Here is a 23,445-nt window from a genome sequence, read left to right on the forward strand (position 1 = left end):
CTCCTTCAGAATGACCCCCAGAGAGTGTATAATAAAGTCCACAACCAGAGGTTGTGGCTTACCAGACCGCTTTTGTGTGCCCTCCGGATTCCACAGCTTGGACCCCCAGACAGATGCAGTAGCTGCAGCAGCCAGCGCCGATCAGTGTGTAAACGCTGATAAAATGGCGCCGGAGTGAGTAGGGGGGGCGGGGTTGAGTCCAAGAGCGGGAACCGGAGGGCCAAGGAGAAATACAGGGGAGGGGAACATCTCCTCAGAGAGGAGTGTCCTCCCCCCTCTGCTGAACGGCCGGTGGGCGGCGCCGCACTGTTCCCCTGCATGACTGACATGCAGGGGCAGTGAAATCGAAACTAGGCCGCATCTGAAGCCGGGGCCTAGATTTTTCCATGCGGCCGACGAGCAGGCACCCTCGGCGCGGTTCTCAGGAAAAAAAAACAGAGAACCGGCCGGAAATCACAACAAAGTGAAATAACACAACTCCCCACAATAAATGTACAAGGGACCCCTGAATTACGTCTCAATAGTTAGCTTATGAGACGCAGGGCCAGGTCCCTGAGGAGTGATCGCTCCGTCCGGCAGGATCCTGACAGGGCTGCGGATGGAGACCGGTCTCCTGCAAAGCAGTGAGAACCGTGATGGCTCCCACTTCAAGCCAGAGCCTCAGAGGATGGTGAAGGAGCGCGGCATGTGAAGGCTCCAGCCTTGTAAAATCAACCTTAACAGCACCGCCGACACAGTGGGGTGAGAAGGGACATGCCGGGAGTCCAGATTGGACCCGCTTTTCTTCCAAATCTTTGAAATCAAAAAATAAAAAATCAGAGAATGCATGTGTGTGTGTGACCTCCTGAACACAAAGCATTGAACTGGTTAGATTTGTCATCCAGGGGGTGTATATGCTCGGAGGGAGGAGCTACACTTTTAGTGTAGTACTTTGTGTGTCCTCCGGAGGCAGAAGCTATACACCCATGGTCTGGGTCTCCCATAAGGAACGATGAAGAAAGTTAAGTTTTAAATATTTATCTACCCCTGCCGTATATTCTGTTTAATTGGTAGATTCCTTTCACACGCTGTATTTAGATACCTACTGGTCTCCCTAAAACAAGGGTGGGATACCTTTTTTCTGCTGTGGACCATTTGGAAATTTCTACCATTATTCGGGGGCTGCACAAAATCAACCTGGAAATTACACTGCTATTTTTGTCAAACAGTTAACTCACTGGTGGCTGGAGCTTCTCTTTTGTGTAACTGTGATATTAGGAGATATTGATCTTGTTGGTTCTCACAACTGCTTTTCCAGGTTTGTGTCGTCTGGGACTGCTGTATATAAACATTACATAGGAGAAGCTGGGAGTGCTGTATATACACATCACATGAGCGTATGGGGGCATATACATTCCAGGAGACACTTGCAGCATATAATCACAAGAGACGCTTGAGACAAACATCCCAGGAGGGGATGGCGGCACACACATCAGAGGAGGGGCTGGGAGCATATACATGACCAGGGAAGGCTGAGAGGAATATACATCACTAGGAAACCTGGGGAGCACAGACATCAGTGGGGGTATATACATAGATGTGGGCACAGACCGCCATTGGGACACTGGGGGGGGGGGGGGGGGGGGGGGGGGAGAAGGACACACACAAATCGCTGGACGTCCCAAAGATTGGGCATCCACAAATAATTTGAAAAAGGGTTTAAGTCCTGATGCAAAAAAACCCCAAAAACTAGAATTGTACTTTACTATGCTCGCTAGACCCATACTACATACCACCTATGCTGTGGTGATAACTGGTGAATCTGCTGCATCACTTAAAAAGGAAACCTCAGTATCCAAGATCAGAGCTTAAACTACTCAAACGTTTATGTTCCACAAAGCCCAATATAGTACTACATTGTATTATTTGCTTTTAAAGGGAACCAATCCTTCTGGTCACATGGGTATGACCTCACAGGTCCTGCAAGTGAAATAGTGAATTGTTTTTATAATACTTATGCTAATTCTACCAGAGGGAGGGGATAACTATGAATACCCCTCAGATATTATGTGATCCTCATCTGCTTTACTTTCTTGGGTTTTAAAATCTATACATCCGAGCTAACCACTACAGGTATGTAGAGAATCAGCCTGATAAAGCCAGTGCTATACTGGCACTAGGTTATATATGAAAATCCTGATGATTCGTTCCCTTTAAGGCTTAAGATGTTGAGCTAACATGAATATTAATTAGTTGCACGTATCCTGGCAGTAGGGAATTGGTGCAAGATGCAGAACTGTGGAGGGATGATGTGGTCCCAGGGAAGACATTAGGATGGATTCAAATAAGTGTATTTAATGTTTGGATATATGAACTGCTACGCTTAGACTGCCTGAGGATCTACCCACCCGAATTTACAGCCTTGCAAACACATATGAAAGTCTGTCTGGGTTGGGATACCCATGGTCAGTCACGTCACGGTGGTGTGGTTCATATTCAGACTGTGAAATACAGCCATCTGAAAACAGCCCCAACTTAGGGGGTTATACCAGGTAACTGTGGCATATATAGAGACATGGCAAGGATTTCTTGAGTTAGCTAAAATATCAAGTCAGCTCCTCTGCCCTGAATGTGATACCATGGCAAGAGCAAAGCACCTTCTTGGCACCCCATGAATATACCCTGCCATCCACCCCCGGCACTTCTCCGAATTGTGACCTATTGATCAACCTTTTACTACAAAATGTTATTGCACAAGGAAAAATTCTCCAAGGAAAACTCATCTTTGTAAAAAAAAATGTTTTTTCTTTATTTTACACGCTGATAACCTGTTGTTCTGCAGGCATCAAGTTTAACATAAAATGGTGTTAAATATATAAACCGATAGTCTCTCATGTCCATTAGATATGCATCATCGTAATCACTTAAAATCAAGGCGCTAATTAGTGTTTTAATCCTTTACTATACAAACGATATTACATGATTTTGTTTAGTCGTGAAAACGCAATGAATGACAGCGAGCTTGCCAAATACTGCGCTCCTTTTACTTAGTACACAAACTTACAGAAGTCGAGTTAAATTGGCTTTGAAAAGACTTATAAAAAAGATACAATTCCATAGTTTTTGTATAAAGCCCTTAAAAAAAAAAAAAAAGAAAAAGAAAAAAATTTGTCTTGTTTAACAGAATGCAGGTAATAAAGCGGAATGATGGCGCCGCCATTACAGAAAGATAACATGTCAGGCTGTAAACAAAATACATTTCCAAATGCCTTCCTGATACAGAGAACGGATCAAATCTTACAAGTTGCATCATCAAATGTAATCTGGGATCTCCGTGCTCCTCGCCATCTATTAGAGAAGCATATTCATGAGAAAGGCAGTGAAACAAAAGCTCATTTATTGCCAGATGTGTCAGCCGGAATTGTGAACATTTGCACGAGCATATTGACCATCCCGTTCTACGCCGGGGATCCAATGCTGTCACCACAGTAAGTAATCGTGTCTGCGTATAGTCTGTAAAAACATTCACATTTTAGCTCCAGTCACCTCACACCAATATTCACTGTAATAAAAAAAAAACCAAAGTGGTATCGCAGAATCCCCCATTATGGGATGGGACAAGGGCTAGATTATTTGGATTCTTGATATGAGGAGTATTAGGATTTAGACAATTTCCAAGCCATTTGCTAAATCAATTCTCATTGTTTTGCAAAATCTCTACTTGCTGCCAAAAATCTGTCCTGGTTGTGACAATCACCGCAACAAGGGGAGCAAACGTGTCCATCACATGACCAGGACGGATTTTTGGTAAAAAAAAATATAAAAAATATATATAATGTACGAGTGCAGGCGAAGATCTTGAAAAGTGAAAAATTGGCACAGACAGCATATTGAAGGTGTATAACTTTTCGTTTTACAGAGAATATGCCTTATTGAGACAAGGGTCCATAAAATAACTTTAGGAACAGATTGCACACATGATTATCTCCAGTCACCACTCCAGAATAACCTGCTGTCGGTTTGGTAGACGTGCACCTAACCTTGCCCATATGTCGCCATTCTCACACAGGTAATACACCCTGGAACTGCCATTCTTCAGAGCAGTATAAAAGCCTTTAGAGGCAAAACCCGTGATACTGCCGAGAGCAAGAATAAGATGCTCGGTTCTCTAAAAGGACAACAGTGTCAGTGGCAACACCATGAAAGAAACATCATGGAAAGCCGGTACATACGGCACCTCCACCAGAACATGTCAGTCTAATTCACTGTATAAATATTTTGCACCTAAAACCTAGTGACCCAAGCTTAATAACAGGGCCCAATGGAAACCCAATAAGAAGTGTGTTGTCACTTGCCATTGATGGGACTGAGATAGGATGCTTAGCATTTACTAGAATAGGCAAAAAATAAAAAAACTTTTAGAAGAGGAATGAAATGTTTGGTCCAGCAAGTCTCCATTTCTTGAAATGTTGCATTGGAGCACTGGGCAGGACGATACTCTTAATGGCTTTCCTCACCATCAATAACAAAAGACCTTTCTTTGGGACCTGCTTGGACTCACACGAATTGTCCATTTACAAATACTTTCAAAGTGGTTTTGTGCAACTGTATTGTGGATTTCCAGTTCGCCATAAGCATGCAGAGGGATCACGACTCTCCTTTTCCTCATAGAAACAGGTAAGAACTTATGCAGTCTTGCTTATACTTTTGGCAGAATTGTGCATTTGACGTCTAGTCTTTAGCCTTATAGATTGTCTCCAGGTTGGTACTGTGGCTCTGTAGCAGTAAAGTAGTCTTCTAAAAAGGATTGAATATACTCGAAGGTCGGTCTTTCATCTGGGTCCTTCTTCCAGCACATCTTCATTAATTCATGCAGGGACTCTGGGCAGCCTTGCGGACAAGGCATTCTATAGCCCCGCTCCACTTGTTCCAGAACTTCCCTGTTCACCATCCCTATGGAAAGGATTCAGAACCACTGTTACATATCATGTAATGAAACCAAAATAAAGATGCTTTTTAAAGGATAAATTCATTGAAGCAACTTTATAAAGTCTTGCTAAAAATCTGTAACTGTTTTATGAGTAAATATGTTGGTCTTAGGAGGGAAAGGAATAAGACATCCCTGATTCAGAGACCTATATCACTGCTGACAGACAATATATTAGCCAAAATCCCTGTAAATAGGCTAAGTATGGTCATAACTTCACTCATACAGCCTGACCAGACACGCTTTATGCCCTCAAAGTCTATGGCCATTAATATATGGAGGGCATTTCTAAATTTGAAGGCAGAACAAATAGACAACAGAGGACAAAAGTAATTCTTTGCCTGGATGCCATGAAGGCCTTTGATAGTGTAGAGTGTGGATATATATGGGGATTATTAAAGGAAATGGACTTTGGGCCTAACTTTATTAGGTGGCTTAGGTTGCTGTACAAGGCCCTCATGGGAAGGGTAAGCGGCAATGGGAATATGTCAGATAGTCTGGAGTTCTTAAGAGGGACTAGGCAGGACTGCCCACTGTCTGCTGCGTTTCGCACTTGCAAGATAGCCTTTAGCATGCATTATCAGAGGTCATTCTGGGATAGAGTGTTTTAAATATAGCAATAATATGGCAATAAAGAAAAGATATCGCTCTATGCTGAAATTTTGGACTCTCAGGTATTAAAATTAATTGGTCGAAAACATATTGGTGGGGGAAATTTGAGGAGTGTTTGCCCTTGTGGAGTGCACTTACATTGGGCTGGGCAGCACCTGATCTAATAGTATAGATGTCACCAATACGCTATAAGCCGGCATGGTGCACTACACGTAGCTGTGACTGGCCCCTTATACAAGCCTCATCTGTGTACATTTATAATATTAAGCAACTACCCTTGGATGATAGGAGTGTGAGTGTGTGTTCATCAGTATTCTCCAGTGCTACTTCCCCATTATACCACTGTCTACACCCTGCAGAAGGATGGCACTGTGAGCAGGTTTTGGCAAGTATGCCTTTTTCTGTGATGTTCTTCATAGATGAAAAGGCAAAACAAAACTCATCAAAACAATTACTGTGCAGAAAAGTTTCACTGTGTGAAAATGACGTCTGCTCAGTTAAGTTGCCTACTGCTATATTCAACGTCAGGTTCTCCGAAGTGTGTTTAGCCTAAAAGTGCCAACGTATTGCCACAAAAAGGTGTTGGGCACGGTACCTGGATATGGCACTCTTCCTTTGGTAACCAGCTCTGTCAGGAGAATTCCAAATGACCAGACATCAGACTTTATTGTAAATCGCCCGTATAAAGCGGCTTCAGGAGCGGTCCACTTGATAGGAAATTTCGCTCCTAAAAAAGGAGAATACATCAGTGTCACCAAAATTAATTTTAAGAACACAGATAAAGTCTATACATTATATATATATATATATACACACACATATAAAGTCGGCTACATATGCTGATGGGGGCTATTTAACAGTATTTACACAGGGCCACTGCGATTGCAGATTATGTTTTGCACATAGGCTGCCACTTATTTACCAATAATTATAAAAAAAAAATATTATAAATCGAGCAGTGTGAATGCACCCTTATTCCTAAATGTATGATCCCAGACAAATGAAGGGAATTTTGTTTACTTACCGTAAATTCCTTTTCTTCTAGCTCCTATTGGGAGACCCAGACGTTTGGGTGTATAGCTTCTGCCTCCGGAGGCCAAACAAAGTATTACACTTTAAAAAGTGTAACCCCTCCCCTCTGCCTATACACCCTCCCGTGGATCACAGGCTCCTCAGTTTTGGTGCAAAAGTAGGAAGGAGAAAACTTATAAATTGGTCTAGGGTAAATTCAATCCGAAGGATGTTCGGAGAACTGAAAACCATGAACCAAAAGAACAATTCAACATGAACAACATGTGTACACAAAAGAACAACCAGCCCGAAGGGAACAGGGGCGGGTGCTGGGTCTTCCAATAGGAGCTAGAAGAAAAGGAATTTACGGTAAGCAAACAAAATTCCCTTCTTCTTTGTCGCTCCATTGGGAGACCCAGACAATTGGGACGTCCAAGAGCAGTCCCTGGGTGGGTAAAAGAATACCTCAATAACCAAGAGCCGAAAAAACGGCCCCCTCTTACAGGTGGGCAACCGCCGCCTGAAGGACTCGCCTACCTAGACTGGCGTCTGCCGAAGCATAGGTATGCACTTGATAGTGCTTCGTGAAAGTGTGCAGACTAGACCACGTAGCTGCCTGACACACCTGCTGAGCCGTAGCCCGGTGCCGCAATGCCCAGGACGCACCCACGGCTCTGGTAGAATGGGCTTTCAGTCCTGAAGGAAGCGGAAGCCCAGAAGAACGGTAGGCTTCGAGAATCGGTTCCTTGATCCACCGAGCCAAGGTTGACTTGGACGCCTGCGAACCCTTACGCTGGCCAGCGACAAGGACAAAGAGCGCATCTGAACGACGCAGGGGCGCCGTGCGAGACACGTAGAGCCGGAGTGCTCTCACCAGATCCAAAGAGTGCAAATCCTTTTCATATTGGTGAATTGGATTAGGGCAAAATGAAGGCAAGGAGATATCCTGATTGAGATGAAAAGGGGATACCACCTTAGGGAGAAATTCCGGGAACGGACGCAGAACCACCTTATCCTGGTGAAACACCAGGAAGGGGGCTTTGCATGACAGCGCTGCAAGCTCAGACACTCTCCGGAGTGATGTGACTGCCAGTAGAAAGGCCACCTTCTGCGAAAGACGTGATAGAGAGACATCCCGCAGCGGCTTGAAAGGTGGTTTCTGAAGAGCCGATAGCACCCTGTTAAGATCCCAGGGTTCCAGCGGACGCTTGTAAGGTGGGACTATGTGGCAAACTCCCTGCAGGAACGTGCGGACCTGCGGAAGCCTGGCTAGGCGCTTTTGAAAAAATACGGAGAGCGCAGATACTTGGCCCTTGAGAGAGCCGAGTGACAAACCCTTGTCCATTCCGGATTGAAGGAATGAAAGAAAAGTGGGTAAGGCAAACGGCCATGGAGGAAAACCGTTACCAGAGCACCAGGATAAGAAGATTTGCCAAGACCTGTAATAGATCTTGGCGGACGTTGGCTTCCTGGCCTGTCTCATGGTGGCAATGACATCCTGAGATAACCCTGAAGACGCTAGGAGCCAGGACTCAATGGCCACACAGTCAGGTTGAGGGCCACAGAATTCAGATGGAAAAACGGGCCTTGTGACAGCAAGTCTGGGCGGTCTGGAAGCGCCCACGGTTGACCCACCGTGAGATGCCACAGATCCGGGTACCACGACCGCCTCGGCCAGTCTGGAGCGATGAGAATGGCGCGACGGCAGTCGGACCTGATCTTGCGTAACACTCTGGGCAGCATCGCCAGAGGAGGAAACACATAAGGCAGTCGAAACTGCGACCAATCTTGAACTAACGCGTCCGCCGCCAGAGCTCTGTGATCCTTAGACCGTGCCATGAATGCCGGGACTTTGTTGTGCCGTGACGCCATGAGATCGACGTCCGGCGTTCCCCAGCGGCGACAGATCTCTCGAAACACTTCTGGGTGCAGAGACCATTCCCCCGCATCCATGCCCTGACGACTGAGAAAATCTGCTTCCCAGTTTTCTACGCCCGGGATGTGAACTGCGGAGATGGTGGAGGCTGTGGCTTCCACCCACTGCAGAATCCGCCGGACTTCCTGGAAGGCTTGACGACTGCGAGTGCCGCCTTGGTGGTTGATGTATGCAACGGCTGTGGCGTTGTCCGACTGGATACGGATCTGCCTGCCCTCCAGCCACCGATGGAAAGCCAATAGGGCTAGATACACTGCCCTTATCTCCAGAATATTGATCTGAAGGGATGACTATCGGAGTCCAGGTTCCCTGAGCCCTGTGGTGGAGAAAAACCGCTCCCCACCCTGACAGGCTCGCGTCCGTGGTGACCACAGCCCAGGTTGGGGGTAGGAAGGATTTTCCCTGCGATAGAGAATTGGGAAGGAGCCACCACTGAAGTGACGTCTTGGTTGCAAGGGAAAGAGACGTTCCTGTCGAGGGAAGCCGACCTCCTGTCCCATTTGCGGAGAATTTCCCATTGGAGTGGCCGTAGATGGAATTGCGCGAACGGCACTGCCTCCATAGCTGCCACCATCTTCCCCAGGAAGTGCATGAGGCGCCTTAAGGGGTGTGACTGACTCCGAAGAAGTGATTGCACCCCTGCCTGCAGAGAAAGCTGTTTGTCCCGCGGTAGCTTGACTACCGCTGGCTGTGTATGAAACTCCATCCCGAGGTAAGTCAGTGATTGGGTCCGTGTCAACTTGGATTTCGGGAAGTTGATGATCCACCCGAACTGCTGGAGAGTCGCCAGAGCGACGGTAAGGCTTTGTTGACACGCCACCCGAGAAGGGGCCCTGACTAGGAGATCGTCTAAGTAGGGGATCACCGAGTGGCCCTGAGAGTGCAGGAACGCCACGACGGATGCCATGACTTTGGTGAAAACCCGTGGGGCTGTCGCCAGGCCGAAAGGCAATGCCACGAACTGAAGGTGTTCGTCCCCGATGGCGAAACGCAAGAAACGTTGATGTTCGGGTGCGATCGGCACGTGGAGATAAGCATCCTTGATGTCGATCGATGCTAGGAAGTCTCCTTGTGACATCGAGGCGATGACCGAGCGGAGAGATTCCATCCGAAACCGTCTGGTTCTCACATGTCTGTTGAGTAGCTTGAGGTCCAGAACGGGACGGAATGATCCGTCCTTTTTTGGCACCACGAACAAGTTGGAGTAAAAGCCGCGACCACGTTCCTGAAGGGGAACGGGGATCACAACTCCTTCTGTCTTCAGAGCGTCCACTGCCTGAAAAAGTGCGTCGGCCTGAGCGGGGGGCGGAGAGGTTCTGAAGAAACGAGCTGCAGGACGAGAGCTGAACTCTATCCTGTAACCGTGAGACAGAATGTGTCTCACCCATCGGTCTTGAACATGTGGCCACCAGGCGTCGCCAAAGCGGGAGAGCCTGCCACCGACCGAGGATGCGGCTAGGGGAGGCCGAGAGTCATGAGGAGGCCGTCTTGGAGGCAGTGCCTCCTGCGGCCTTTTGGGGGCGTGACCTGGACCGCCACGCATAGGAGTTCCTCTGGCCTTTCTCCGGCCTGCTGGACGAAGAGGATTGGGGCTTGGCGGAGGGACGAAAGAACCGAAACCTCGATTGTATTTTTCGTTGCTGAGGTCTCTTAGGTTTGGACTGGGGTAAGGAGGAGTCCTTTCCCTTGGATTCCTTAATAATCTCATCCAATCGTTCGCCAAACAAACGGTCGCCAGAAAACGGTAAACCGGTTAAGAACCTCTTGGAGGCAGAGTCTGCCTTCCATTCGCGCAGCCACATGGCCCTGCGGACTGCCACAGAGTTAGCGGATGCTACAGCTGTACGGCTAGCAGAGTCCAGGACTGCGTTCATGGCGTAGGATGAAAAGGCTGACGCTTGAGAGGTCAAAGACGCAACTTGCGGAGCAGAATTACGTGTGACAGCATTAATCTCAGCCAGACAAGCCGAGATAGCTTGGAGTGCCCACACGGCTGCAAAGGCCGGGGCAAAAGACGCGCCCGTGGCCTCATAGATGGACTTCACCAGGAGCTCCATCTGCCTGTCAGTGGCATCCTTTAGCGATGAGCCATCTGCAACCGATACCACGGATCTAGCCGCCAATCTTGAGACTGGAGGATCCACCTTGGGACAGTGAGCCCAACCCTTAACGACTTCAGATGGGAAGGGGTAACGCGTGTCAGTGAGGCGCTTAGTTAAGCGCTTGTCCGGGACCGCTCTGGGCTTCTGGACAGCGTCTCTGAAGTTAGAGTGATCGAAAAACGCACTGCGTGTACGTTTGGGGAACCGAAACTGGTGTTTCTCCTGCTGAGACGCCGACTCCTCTACAGTAGGAGGCGGGGGAGAGAGATCCAACACCTGGTTGATGGACGAGATAAGATCATTCACTAAGGCGTCCCCTTCAGGTGTATCAAGGTTAAGGGCGACGTCAGGGTCAGAGCCCTGAGCTGCGACGTCCGCCTCGTCCTTCAGAGAGTCCTCAAGCTGGGAACCCGAGCAGTGTGAAGAAGTCGGGGAAGATTCCCAGCGAGCCCGCTTAGCCGGTCTAGGACTGTGGTCCGGGCAGGAGTCCTCCGCCTGAGACCTAGGGGCCAACCTGGGAGCGCGCTGCGGCGCGGACCGAGAGGGGCCTGGAGGCGACGAGCCAACAGGGGCCGGGGCCTGTGAAAGGACCGGTCTGGACTGCAAAGCTTCTAGCAGCTTGGCAGACCATTTGTCCATAGACTGAGCCATGGATTGTGAAAGTGACTCAGAGTTTCTCAGCAAAAGAGGCGAACTCTGTCCCTGCCGCCTGGACAGGGGGAGCAGGGGGGTCTACATGAGCCGAGGGGCCCACTAGTGACCGAGGCTCCGGCTGAGCAAGCGAAACAGGGGTCGAGCATTGCTCACAGTGAGGGTAGGTGGAACCCGCAGGTAACATAGCCCCACAAGAGGTACAGGCCGCAAAAAAACCCTGTGCCTTAACAGCTTTGCTCCTTGTGGACGACATGCTGTTGTCTCCTAGGAGAGTGATCACTGAGGGTATATGGGAAAAAAGGGGTATACAGCCCGACCGAACAGATATATATATACGTATCTATTCCGGCACCCTAGGGGGACCAGCACCGGGTGACCGGTGTGGCTTACCGACTGCTAACAAGCGGAGTGTGTCCTCCAGATTCCCTGCCTTAGGTCCCCCGGAGCTGCAGAGCTGTTCACTGAGAATCCTCCACCGGCAGAATGCCAAAAAATGGCTGCCGGAGCTCTCAGGGGAGGAGTGGAGCCGTGGGCGGCGCCAGGAAAGTGCGGGAATCTGGGGTCCCCACAGTGATCAGTGAGGGGGGAGGAAAACATGCAGGATGCTCCAGCCCTCACATCCGACGTCAGGTCGGTAATCCCGCCCTTACCCCTGACAGGCAGGCCCGGGGGCGGGATTTTTGCGACTAGGCTGTGATGAAGCCGGGGACTAAATTTGAGACCGCGCCCGACAAGCAGGCACGGTCGGCGCGGAAGTCCACCGGCCTTCTCAATTCAGCAGCTGCCGCAGCTTCCGGGAAGAAGGTGCGCTCCCTGCACAGTCCCCAATGGGGACACAGAGTACCTTTGAGTTGCAGGGCCCGGTCCCTGAGGTTGAATAGGCTCCGGTCCGGCAGGTTCCCACAGGGGCTGCGGAGGGAGCACGGTCCCAGTTAATGGATGACCGCTTAGGATCCCACTTCTCCCAGAGCCGCTAAGGGATGGTGAAGGAGACGGCATGTGGCTCCAGCCTTTGTACCCGCAATGGGTACTTCAACCTTAACACCGCCGACGTAGTGGGGTGAGAAGGGAACATGCCGGGGGCCCCGTGGGGGCCCTCTTTTCTTCCAACCGACATAACTAATATGAGAATGCATGAGTGGATGTGTGCCTCCTTCCACACAAAGCATAAAAACTGAGGAGCCCGTGATCCACGGGAGGGTGTATAGGCAGAGGGGAGGGGTTACACTTTTTAAAGTGTAATACTTTGTGTGGCCTCCGGAGGCAGAAGCTATACACCCAAATGTCTGGGTCTCCCAATGGAGCGACAAAGAAAAGAAAACTTATTGTACTTATTATAATTACTAATGTAAGCTATGGAAAAATAAACCCAAAGTAGGAAAGAATATCTTATTACATATCAAAATGTATATATTCTTGTACACCATATGTTGTACATTATAAACACCACAATATTAATTGATGTATTAGTAGATTATTGTAATATTTTGTAAATGCTGAGGTTATATACATGCATGTATTGATAAGGGGTAAATAGAAAGAGAAGACATAAGAGAACAGATGATGTACCTTGTCTTGCTGTGTATTCATTATCTTCTATCAACCTAGCCAGGCCAAAGTCAGCAATTTTACACACAAGATTGTCACCAACCAAGATGTTAGCAGCTCGGAGGTCTCTGTGGATATAGTTCATCCTTTCAATGTATGCCATGCCATCTGCTATCTAGGGATACAAAATTAACAGGTGGCTGAAGTATAGTTCTGTAGCCTCAAGTCGAGCAGAATTCAGACAGAAAAAGTCTGCCTACCTGTGCAGCCATATCGACCAGCTGCGGAAGCTTCAAATACTTCCCATCCCCCTCCTTAAGGAAGTCTAATAGGCTACCTGGATTGGGAGAAAATAAAAAAAAAGTAATTAAAGTATTTGCTTAAGTAGTTTACATTGTCTATTTTGTTAAATCCTGGGAAGAGATAGAGGAATTTATTTTCAAGCAGTCGCCCCTCTTACAAATTGGACAGAGTATATACTTTCTGTTGGGCAAGAAGATAAGCAGCTACATCGAGTCACCCCCCCCACCTTGCCCCAAAAGTAAGAAATATTCCACATCTCAAGTTCTGCTTCAATCACTATAACTAACTTGTTACATATATTATTTTTTTTTTTAAAACACTTCATTTTTATGTAAACTGCGTGAAGGCTCCGATAACTGATGTTCGTAGAGCCATTTTCCAATGTACTTGTCAATGTACTTGTCAACGTTCATCAAAAATGCTTATCCAATATGATTAATATAAGGTAATCTTGCAATTTTTATTTATTTGGGTTTGTCAAAAGTATGATAATTGTACTTAAAAGACATTATCCAATACTTTTACATTGATGGCTTATACTTATGATGTCCGATCGGCCAAGGTCTGACAGCCCACACCCTGCCGCCAATCAGCTGTTCTCGGGGCTGGTGGCAGCGGCCAGAAATGCTCAGTTCTGGAGATTGCCAGTCTTCTGATAGCGTCCGAGTACTGCACGTCTGCCTCATATTGGTTTGAATGAGATCTGGATATGCCTTAACCAGCCGCTATCAGTTGACGGGGCAGCTTCAGAACTGAGCATTTCCAGCAACCTACTGCTGCCAGCACCGAGAGCAGCTGATCACCAGGGGTGTCGGGTTATGGACCCCGACTCATCATACATTGATGACTGTTCTTAAAGAAAAGGCCACCAATGTAAAAGTAGTGGCCAACATCTTTAACCTCTTCACAACATGACGTACTGGGTACATCATGAATTGTGTCAGGTTAATCCCTACCGGCTGCCTTGGGCAGCCAGCAGCGATCTCTGCACATGTCAGCCGATTTGATCAGCTGACATGTGCGTTATCAGGCACGAGTGGATTCACTACCCACTCATGCCTGTTAACCCCTTAAAGCACGCTGTGAAAATGTGACAGCATTCTGTACATGATGCGCCACTGGATGTCACGTGATGTGATCATGTGGATCCGATGGTAGTCATGGTAGCACAGGGTCATGTGATGACTCCTGTAGCTATCATGAGTTAGTTCCTCTCACAGCCGGCAGAGCGCTGTGTGTAAGAGAAGAGCAGCTTTTCTGAAAATCAGAGCAATGCTGCTCTGATCTCCAGAAAAGAATGAGTGATCAGACTGCTTATCCTTATAAGTTGCATAGGGGTACTAGTAAAATAAAAAAAAAAAAAAATAAAAAACAACAAAACCTACAAGTTCAAATCACCCCCATTCACCCCATTGAAAATTAAAGGGTTAAAAAATACACATTTGGTATTGCCGCATTCAGAAATGTCCGCTCAAAATATAAAATGATAAAACTAAATCTATACATGGTGAATAAAATATCCCTAAAACAATCAGGCAGTCTCACTTTTTTTTTGCTGTTTTCCAGTAAACTATATGGTAAAACTAAATTGTTTTATTCAAAAGTACAACTCGTCCCGCAAAAAATAAGCCCTTAAATGGCAAGATTGACAGAAAATTTAAAAAAAAAAAAAAAAAAAAAAAGTGACGGCTCTCGGAAAAAGGGGGATTTAAAAAACAAAAGAACGACGAAAAACAACCACCACCAGAAAATAGCCCGGGGGTGAAGGGGTTAAAGCAGAATTCGAAACAAAATGGCAGCCATCTTCCAGAATCTACATCATGTCTGTCTACAAGGGGCTATAGGAGTTCTGCTCCACTGAAGAGAATGTGGTCAAGCGGCCAACACCACACTCAGAATTTGCAAAGGAAGACAATTTTCTAATTGTGAACAATACAATTTATTTTTTTAGATGTAATTTTGGGCACTTATCTGTACTAAAATAGCCCTAATGCCTGTGTAGGGCACATTTTTTTTTACCTGGCATTACAATGATTTTGACTAGGTAAAAGTAGTGGAGAAGTTACCCATACCAACTAATAATTCCCAAAAGTTCTCTGAAGAAGGGAATTTTGTTTACTTACCGTAAATTCCTTTTCTTCTAGCTCTAATTGGGAGACCCAGACAATTGGGTGTATAGGCTATGCCTCCGGAGGCCGCACAAAGTATTACACTCAAAAGTGTTAAGCCCCTCCCCTTCTGCCTATACACCCCCCGTGCTCCCACGGGCTCCTCAGTTTTGGTGCAAAAGCAAGAAGGAGGAAAAAGAATTATAAACTGGTTTAAAGTAACTTCAATCCGAAGGAATATCGGAGAACTGAAACCATTCAACATGAACAACATGTGTACACAAAAAAACAGGGGCGGGTGCTGGGTCTCCCAATTAGAGCTAGAAGAAAAGGAATTTACGGTAAGTAAACAAAATTCCCTTCTTCTTTGTCGCTCTATTGGGAGACCCAGACAATTGGGACGTCCAAAAGCAGTCCCTGGGTGGGTAAAATAATACCTCGTAAGAGAGCCGTAAAACGGCCCTTTCCTACAGGTGGGCAACCGCCGCCTGAAGGACTCGTCTACCTAGGCTGGCATCCGCCGAAGCATAGGTATGCACCTGATAGTGTTTCGTGAAAGTGTGCAGGCTCGACCAGGTAGCCGCCTGACACACCTGCTGAGCCGCAGCCTGGTGCCTCAAAGCCCAGGACGCGCCCACGGCTCTGGTAGAATGGGCCCTCAGCCCTGATGGAACCGGAAGCCCAGCCGAACGGTAAGCTTCGATAATTGGCTCCTTGATCCACCGAGCCAGGGTTGATTTGGAAACCTGTGACCCTTTACGCTGGCCAGCGACAAGGACAAAGAGTGCAGCCGAGTGGCGCAAGGGCGCCGTACGAGAAATGTAGAGTCTGAGTGCTCTCACCAAATCTAACAAGTGCAAATCCTTTTCACATTGGTGAACTGGATGAGGATAAAAAGAAGGTAAGGAGATATCCTGATTGAGATGAAAGGAGGATACCACCTTAGGGAGAAAATCCGGAATCGGACGTAGAACCACCTTGTCCTGGTGAAACACCAGGAAAGGGGCTTTGCACGACAATGCTGCTAGCTCAGACACTCTCCGAAGAGAAGTGACTGCTACTAGAAAAAACCACTTTCTGCGAAAGTTGTGAGAGGGAAATATCTCTCATTGGCTCGAATGGTGGTTTCTGAAGAACCATCAGAACCCTGTTTAGATCCCAGGGTTCTAACAGCCTCTTGTAAGGTGGAACGATGTGACAAACCCCCTGCAGGAACGTGCGTACCTGTGGAAGCCTGGCTAGGCGCTTCTGGAAAAACACAGAGCGCTGAGACTTGTCCCTTAAGGGAGCCGAGCGACAAACCCTTTTCCAGTCCAGATTGAAAGAAGGACAGAAAAGTGGGCAAGGCAAAAGGCCAGGGAGAAAAAACCCTGAGCAGAGCACCACGACAGGAAAATTTTCCACGTCCTGTGGTAGATCTTGGCGGACGTTGGTTTCCTAGCCTGTCTCATAGTGGCAAAGACGTCTTGAGATAACCCTGAAGACGCTAGGGTCCAGGACTCAATGGCCACACAGTCAGGTTGAGGGCCGCAGAATTCAGATGGAAAAAACGGCCCTCGAGATAGCAAGTCTGTTTGGTCTGGTAGTGTCCACGGTCGGCCGACCGTGAGATGCCACAGATCCGGGTACCACGACCACCTTGGCCAGTCTGGAGCGACGAGGATGGCGCGGCGGCAGTCGGTCCTGATCTTGCGTAACACTCTGGGCAACAGTGCCAGCGGAGGAAACACATAAGGGAGCTGAAACTGCGACCAATCCTGAACTAAGGCGTCTGCCGCCAGAGCTCTGGGATCTTGAGACCGTGCCATGAACATTGGTACCTTGTTGTTGTGCCGGGACGCCATGCGGTCGACGTCCGGCACCCCCCAGCAGCAACAGATCTCCTGAAACACGTCCGGGTGAAGGGACCATTCCCCTGCGTCCATGCCCTGGCAACTGAAATAATCTGCTTCCCAGTTTTCCACGCCTGGGATGTGAACTGCGGATATGGTGGATGCCGTGGCTTCCACCCACATCAAAATCCGCCGGACTTCCTGGAAGGCTTGCCGGCTGCGTGTGTCGCCTTGGTGGTTGAAGTATGCCACCGCTGTGGAATTGTCCGACTGAATTTGGATCTGCTTGCCCTCCAGCCACTGCTGGAACGCTTTCTGGGCAAGATACACTGCCCGTATGTCCAGCACGTTGATCTGAAGCGAGGACTCTTGCTGGGTCCACGTACCCTGAGCCCTGTGGTGGAGAAAAACCGCTCCCCACCCTGACAGACTCGCGTCTGTCGTGATTACTTCCCAGGATGGGGGTAGGAAGGATATCCCCTTCGATAATGAAGTGGGAAGGAGCCACCACCGAAGGGAAGCTTTGGTCGCCTGAGAGAGGGAGACGGTCCTGTCGAGGGACGTCGGCTTCCTGTCCCATTTGCGTAGGATGTCCCATTGAAGGGGACGCAGGTGAAACTGCGCGAAAGGGACTGCCTCCATTGCTGCCACCATCTTCCCCAGGAAGTGCATGAGGCGCCTCAAGGAGTGTGACTGGCCTTGAAGGAGAGATTGTACCCCTTTCTGTAGTGACTACTGCTTGATCAGCGGAAGCTTCACTATCGCTGAGAGGGTATGAAACTCCAAGATATGTCAGCGATTGGGCCGGTGTCAGATTTGACTTTGTAAAATTGATGATCCACCCGACACCCTGGAGAGTCTCCAGGGAAGCGTCGAGGCTGCGTTGGCATGCCTCTTGAGAGGGTGCCTTGATCAGTATCCAAGTACGGGATCACCGAGTGACCCTGAGAGTGGAGGACCGCTACTACAGTAGCCATAACCTTGGTAAAAAACCCGTGGGGCTGTTGCCAGGCCGAACGGCAGTGCCACGAACTGCAGGTGTTCATTTCCTATGGCGAAGCGCAAGAAGCGCTGGTGCTCTGGAGCAATCGGTACGTGGAGATAAGCATCTTTGATATCGATCGACGCAAGGAAATCTCCTTGGGACATTGAGGCGATGACGGAGCGGGGGGATTCCATCCTGAACCGTCTGGTTTTTACATGTTTGTTGAGCAGTTTCAGGTCCAGGACCGGGCGGAAAGACCCCGTCCTCCTTTGGGACCACAAACAAGTTGGAGAAAAAACCGTGGCTCAGTTGCTGAAGAGGAACCGGGATCATCACTCCTTCTGCCTTCAGAGTGCGCAGCGCCTGCAGAAGAGCCTCGGCTCACTAGTGAGGCGGGGATGACCTGAAGAATCGAGTCGGGGGACGAGAGGTGAACTCTATCTTGTAACCGTGAGACAGAATGTCTCTCACCCAGCGGTCTTTTATTTGTGGCAGCCAGGTGTCGCAAAAGCGGGAAAGCCTGCCACCGACCGCAGATGCTACTAGAGGAGGTCGAAAGTCATGAGGAAGCCGCTTTGTTAGCGGCGCCTCCGGTGGCCTTTTAAGGACGTGACTTAGACCGCCATGCATCAGAGTTCCTTTGTACTTTCTGAGACCTTTTGGACGAGAATTGGGACCTGCCCGCGCCCTGAAAGGACCGAAACCTCGACTGCCCTCTCCTCCGTTGGAGTATGTCCTGCTTGGACTGGGGTAAGGATGTATCCTTTCCCTTGGATTGTTTGATGATTTCATCCAGACGCTCGCCAAACAGCCTGTCGCCAGAAATTGGCAAACTGGTTAAGCGCTTTTTGGAAGCAGAATCTGCCTTCCATTCCCGTAGCCACAAGGCCCTGCGGAGTACCACCGAATTGGCGGCCGCGACCGCCGTACGGCTCGCAGAGTCCAGGACAGCAATAATAGCGTAAGACGCAATTGCCGAGGTCTGGGTGGTAATGGATGCCACTTGTGGCGCGGCCGTGCATGTGGCTGCTTCAATTTGTGCTTGACCTGCTGAGATAGCTTGTAGCGCCCATACAGCTGCGAATGCTGGGGCAAAAGAAGCTCCGATAGCTTCATAGATGGATTTCAACCAGAGCTCCATCTGCCTGTCAGTGGCATCCTTGAGCGAGGCCCCCTCGTCCACTGCAAGAATGGATCTAGCCGCCAGTCTGGAGATTGGAGGATCCACTTTGGGACACTGAGTCCAACCTTTAACCACGTCAGGGGGAAAAGGATAACGTGTATCCTTAAGGCGCTTAGAAAAAACGCTTATCTGGACAAGCATGATGATTCTGGACTGCCTCTCTGAAATCAGAGTGGTCTAGAAACATACTCTGTGTAAGAGAAGCTGACTCCTCCGCCGGAGGAGCTGAGGGAGAAATATCCAGCATTTGATCGATGGACGCAATAAGAACATTCAGTATGGCGTCCCCGTCTGGAGTATTAAGATTGAGAGCGCCCTCAGGATCAGAATCCTGATCAGCTGTCTCCGCATTATCACCAGAGATTCCCCCCGCTGAGACCCTGAACAATATGATGTCGAGGGAAATTCTAAGCGAGCCCGCTTAGTCGGTCTGGGGCTGGGGTTTAAGTCAGAACCCTCAGCCTGGGATGTATGAGATACCCCGGGAGGACATTGTTGGTCCAACTGAGGGGGGCCAGGGAACAATGATTCAACAGAGTCCCTTTGCTGAGATACCGGCCTGGACTGCAAGGCTTCTAGTATCTTAGCCATAGTCTGAGAGTTTTGCAAACTCCGTCCCCGTCACTAGGACAGTGTCAACAGGTGGCTCCCCCTGGGCCCCTCTTAGCAGAGGCCCTGGCTAAAGAAGTGTCACCGGGGCCGAACATGCACACAATGAGGGTTAATGGAACCTGCCGGCAGCTGGGTCGTACAAGCGCCGCAGGCAGCATAATAAGCCTGTGTTTTTGGCACCCCTGCCTTTTGTGGGCGCCATGCTATTGTTTTCCCTGAGTAACACACTAGGGTATATAGCCATAATGAACTGTGCTCATACAGTGTAAAATATATACTAAAAACAAATAATGTATCAGTACACTACAGCACCATGAGGCTAGCACCACAGGTGCTGCTTACCATCCGCCTAAAGCGGTTATGAGGCCACCAGAGACCGTGTCTGGGTCTCTCAGGGTTTGTCCCTCTCTGCAGCGTCGTAGGAGCTGACAGGAAATGGCTGCGGCGTCCTGACGAGAGGAGGGAGCCGTGGGCGTAGCCGAGGTGCTCACACTGTGCACAGTGAGGGGGGTGGAGTATGGAAATCATATTCCAGCCCTCAGTGCTGCTCTTCCGTGCAGCGTCCCGCCCTTCCCCTGCCTGTCAGGGCTGAGGGCGGGAGAAAGGGAAACTAGGCCGCAAGCCAAGCCGGGGACTCGAGTATAAGCGTGGCCGCCGTAAAAGCGCGGCCAACGCCGAAGTCCCCGGCGAACTACAAGTCCCAGCCGCGCCGCAGTTTCCCATGGCAGCGGCGGTTAGCGCGGTAGCCCCTACATATAAACACACTCAGCGATGCTGAGTGTGTAATGGCACAGTTTAACCCGGTCCCCCGGTGCACTAGCACACCCAGCAAAGCTGAGGTGTTGCCGTGCGCGGTCCCCACAGGGATACAGAGTACCTTCACGTAGCAGGGCCATGTCCCTGAACGGTACCCGGCTCCTATCCAGCAGTCTCCACAGGAGTTGTGGATGAAGCACGGTCTCAGTGCCTGGAGACCGATAGGATCCCACTTCACCCAGAGCCCTGAGGGGGATGGGGAAGGAAAGCAGCATGTGGGCTCCAGCCTCCGTACCCGCAATGGATACCTCAACCTTAACAACACCGCCGACAAGAGTGGGGTGAGAAGGGAGCATGCTGGGGGCCCTATATGGGCCCACTTTTCTTCCAACCGACATAGTCAGCAGCTGCTGCTGACTAATTTGTGGAGCTGTGCTGTGCGTGTCTGACCTCCTTCGCACAAAGCAAAAAACTGAGGAGCCCGTGGGAGCACGGGGGGTGTATAGGCAGAAGGGGAGGGGCTTAACACTTTTGAGTGTAATACTTTGTGCGGCCTCCGGAGGCATAGCCTATACACCCAATTGTCTGGGTCTCCCAATAGAGCGACAAAGAAAAACCACATCCTATATCAAATTGAGTGCTATGCACAATTTTTTTGCAGAAGTTTTTTTTTTTTAAATATATCTCCCACGTTGCTCACTTTATAATCACTTCACCTACCTTGTCCATTGTAATTTCAAGATGTAGATTCAATATCATTATTTGATATGTAAAAGGCATCCAATATGGCTCTATTCACACTACTAGACAGCAATACCCTTTTTGTCAACTGCATGGAACAGACAATAACGCTATTCCATACAAAGAAGGGTGTAAAGTTTAATAAAAAAAAAAATAAGCTTAAATGTGACCAACCTTTTGTCATGAACTCTGTAACAATGTAGATTGGCTCTTCCGACACCACAGCGTAAAGAGGAACCAGTTTATCATGCCTGAGCTTCTTCATAATCTGGGCCTCTTGTAGGAAGGCTTCAGGCATCATCGTCCCAGGCTTTAGTGTTTTAATTGCTACTTTTGTTGTTCCATTCCACGTTCCTTTATCACAAACACACCAAACAAAAAGTCACCAAATATGATAAGAAAAGCAGAAAAATAAAAAATACCACTCCTGTAGGCTAGAGTAGACCGTCAATGCACAGGGTCAGGGTAAAAAGCACAGACTGAGGATTACAGATATACACCGCCATTTACAGTGCAATCCATGTGGACAGGATTTTAAGAACTCCATAAATGTGTGGAGTTAAAAATAAAAAATTGTAATCTGCAGCATGTATGCATGTGGATTTGTTGAGGATTTTCACAGGAGATTTCTCATTTTGCAATGCATAGAACGCTGTTGGTTGTTGCTGTTTTAATGCAGAACCAACAGCATCAGTTAGGCTGATATGTGGATTGGAGACTAAGGGCCCGTGCCAAAGATCAGTTTTAGCGAAAACATTCAGTGTCCAAACTGCTAGGTCCAAACTGCTGCATTATACAGTACAAGCACAGTGGATAGGATTTATAGAAATCTCCCCTACTGTGCTTTTTAACACTCTATAACACTGACCTGTGGTGTGGGTTTCTGAGCCGCAGTGCGTCAAATTATTCTTGTGGAGACTGTGTTCTGTTTGGTAGAACAGCGAAAAACCACTGCGCCCATAATCCTAATTCTAATGTGTTCTCCCCCACTAAGGTCTCTGCAAGCGAAATGAGGCTATGTGCACACGCTGCGTTTTGACGCTGCGTTTTTGGCCGCTAAAAACGCACCCGCGGCAAAAAAAACGCTGCAAAAAACGCATGCGTTTTTACTGCGATTTGGTGCCTTTTTGGCTGCGTTTTTCCAATGCATTGCATGGGGGGAAACGCAGAAAAACGCAGGAAAGAATTGACATGTCCATTTTTTTTTAAACTCAAAAACGCAGGTTAAAAAAAAAAAAAAAAGTTGTGTGCGGACAGCAAAAATGAAAACTCAGACTTTGCTGGGGAAGCAAAGTCATGCGTTTTTGAGGCCAAAAACGCACCCGAAAAACGCACTGTGTGAACTTACCCTAACACTGCGTCCAGAGAGTGAATAAGCCTGATTGTGGGCACGTAGCCTTAAGAGTCATTCACATTGGAAGATAATCATGAACAAGCATAGTTAGGCTAGGTTCGCACACTGCGTCTTTTTGACGCTGCGTTTGTGCGTTTTTGGCCGCTAAAAATGCACAAAAACGCACTTGCGTCGAAAAACGCATCAAAAACGCACGTGTTTTTACCGCGATTTGGTGCGTTTTTGATCTCTGCGTTATGCTGAGTTTTTCAAATGCATTGCATGGGCGGAAAACGCAGAAAAACGCAGGAACGAACTGACATGTCCATTTTTTTTTTAACTCAAAAATGCAGGTAAAAAAAACAGATGTGTGCGGACAGCAAAAATGAAAACTCAGACTTTGCTGGGGAAGCAAAGTCCTGCAGTTTTAAGGCCAAAAACGCACCCGAAAAACGCAGCGAAAAACGCACTGTCCGCACATAGCCTTAAAAACACTGTTTATGATCTTACAGTGTTAACAAGCTGCTGATCACCAGAAGAAGCAGCAAAATACTCATTCATCAGGTGAAAATCTTTTGGCCAACAAGAGAAATCATTTTTGGCATTGCATTGTTCTGTGTACCCAGGAACCCTACTGACGAGAACCGTGGCCGCCTCTGTACATTCAGCATAAATCGCTCAGTGTACATGGTTTCCTTCGGTCTGAGTGTAAACAGACAATTAAACGACCTCAGATTGCTGAACGTTTTATTGTGCCGCCAGT

At 48.4% G+C, this 23,445-nt stretch overlaps 1 protein-coding gene across 1 annotated transcript in view; it reads right to left on the reverse strand.

Moving 5' to 3' along the window:
- Positions 1–2,763: 2,763 nt before the first annotated feature.
- Positions 2,764–23,445, reverse strand: part of YES1 (YES proto-oncogene 1, Src family tyrosine kinase) — a 107,517-nt gene continuing 86,835 nt past the window's right edge. The window contains exons 8-12 of the mRNA XM_075314479.1: positions 21,524–21,703; positions 13,090–13,166; positions 12,851–13,004; positions 6,174–6,305; positions 2,764–4,932 (exon numbers count right to left, since the gene is read on the reverse strand). Of these exons, the coding sequence (XP_075170594.1) occupies positions 4,724–4,932; positions 6,174–6,305; positions 12,851–13,004; positions 13,090–13,166; positions 21,524–21,703 (752 nt within the window). The 3' untranslated portion in view covers positions 2,764–4,723. The remainder of the gene's footprint in view (positions 4,933–6,173; positions 6,306–12,850; positions 13,005–13,089; positions 13,167–21,523; positions 21,704–23,445) is intronic.

The sequence above is a fragment of the Anomaloglossus baeobatrachus genome, chromosome 6 (genome assembly GCF_048569485.1).
Source record: "Anomaloglossus baeobatrachus isolate aAnoBae1 chromosome 6, aAnoBae1.hap1, whole genome shotgun sequence".
Taxonomy (NCBI): Eukaryota; Metazoa; Chordata; class Amphibia; order Anura; family Aromobatidae; genus Anomaloglossus; species Anomaloglossus baeobatrachus.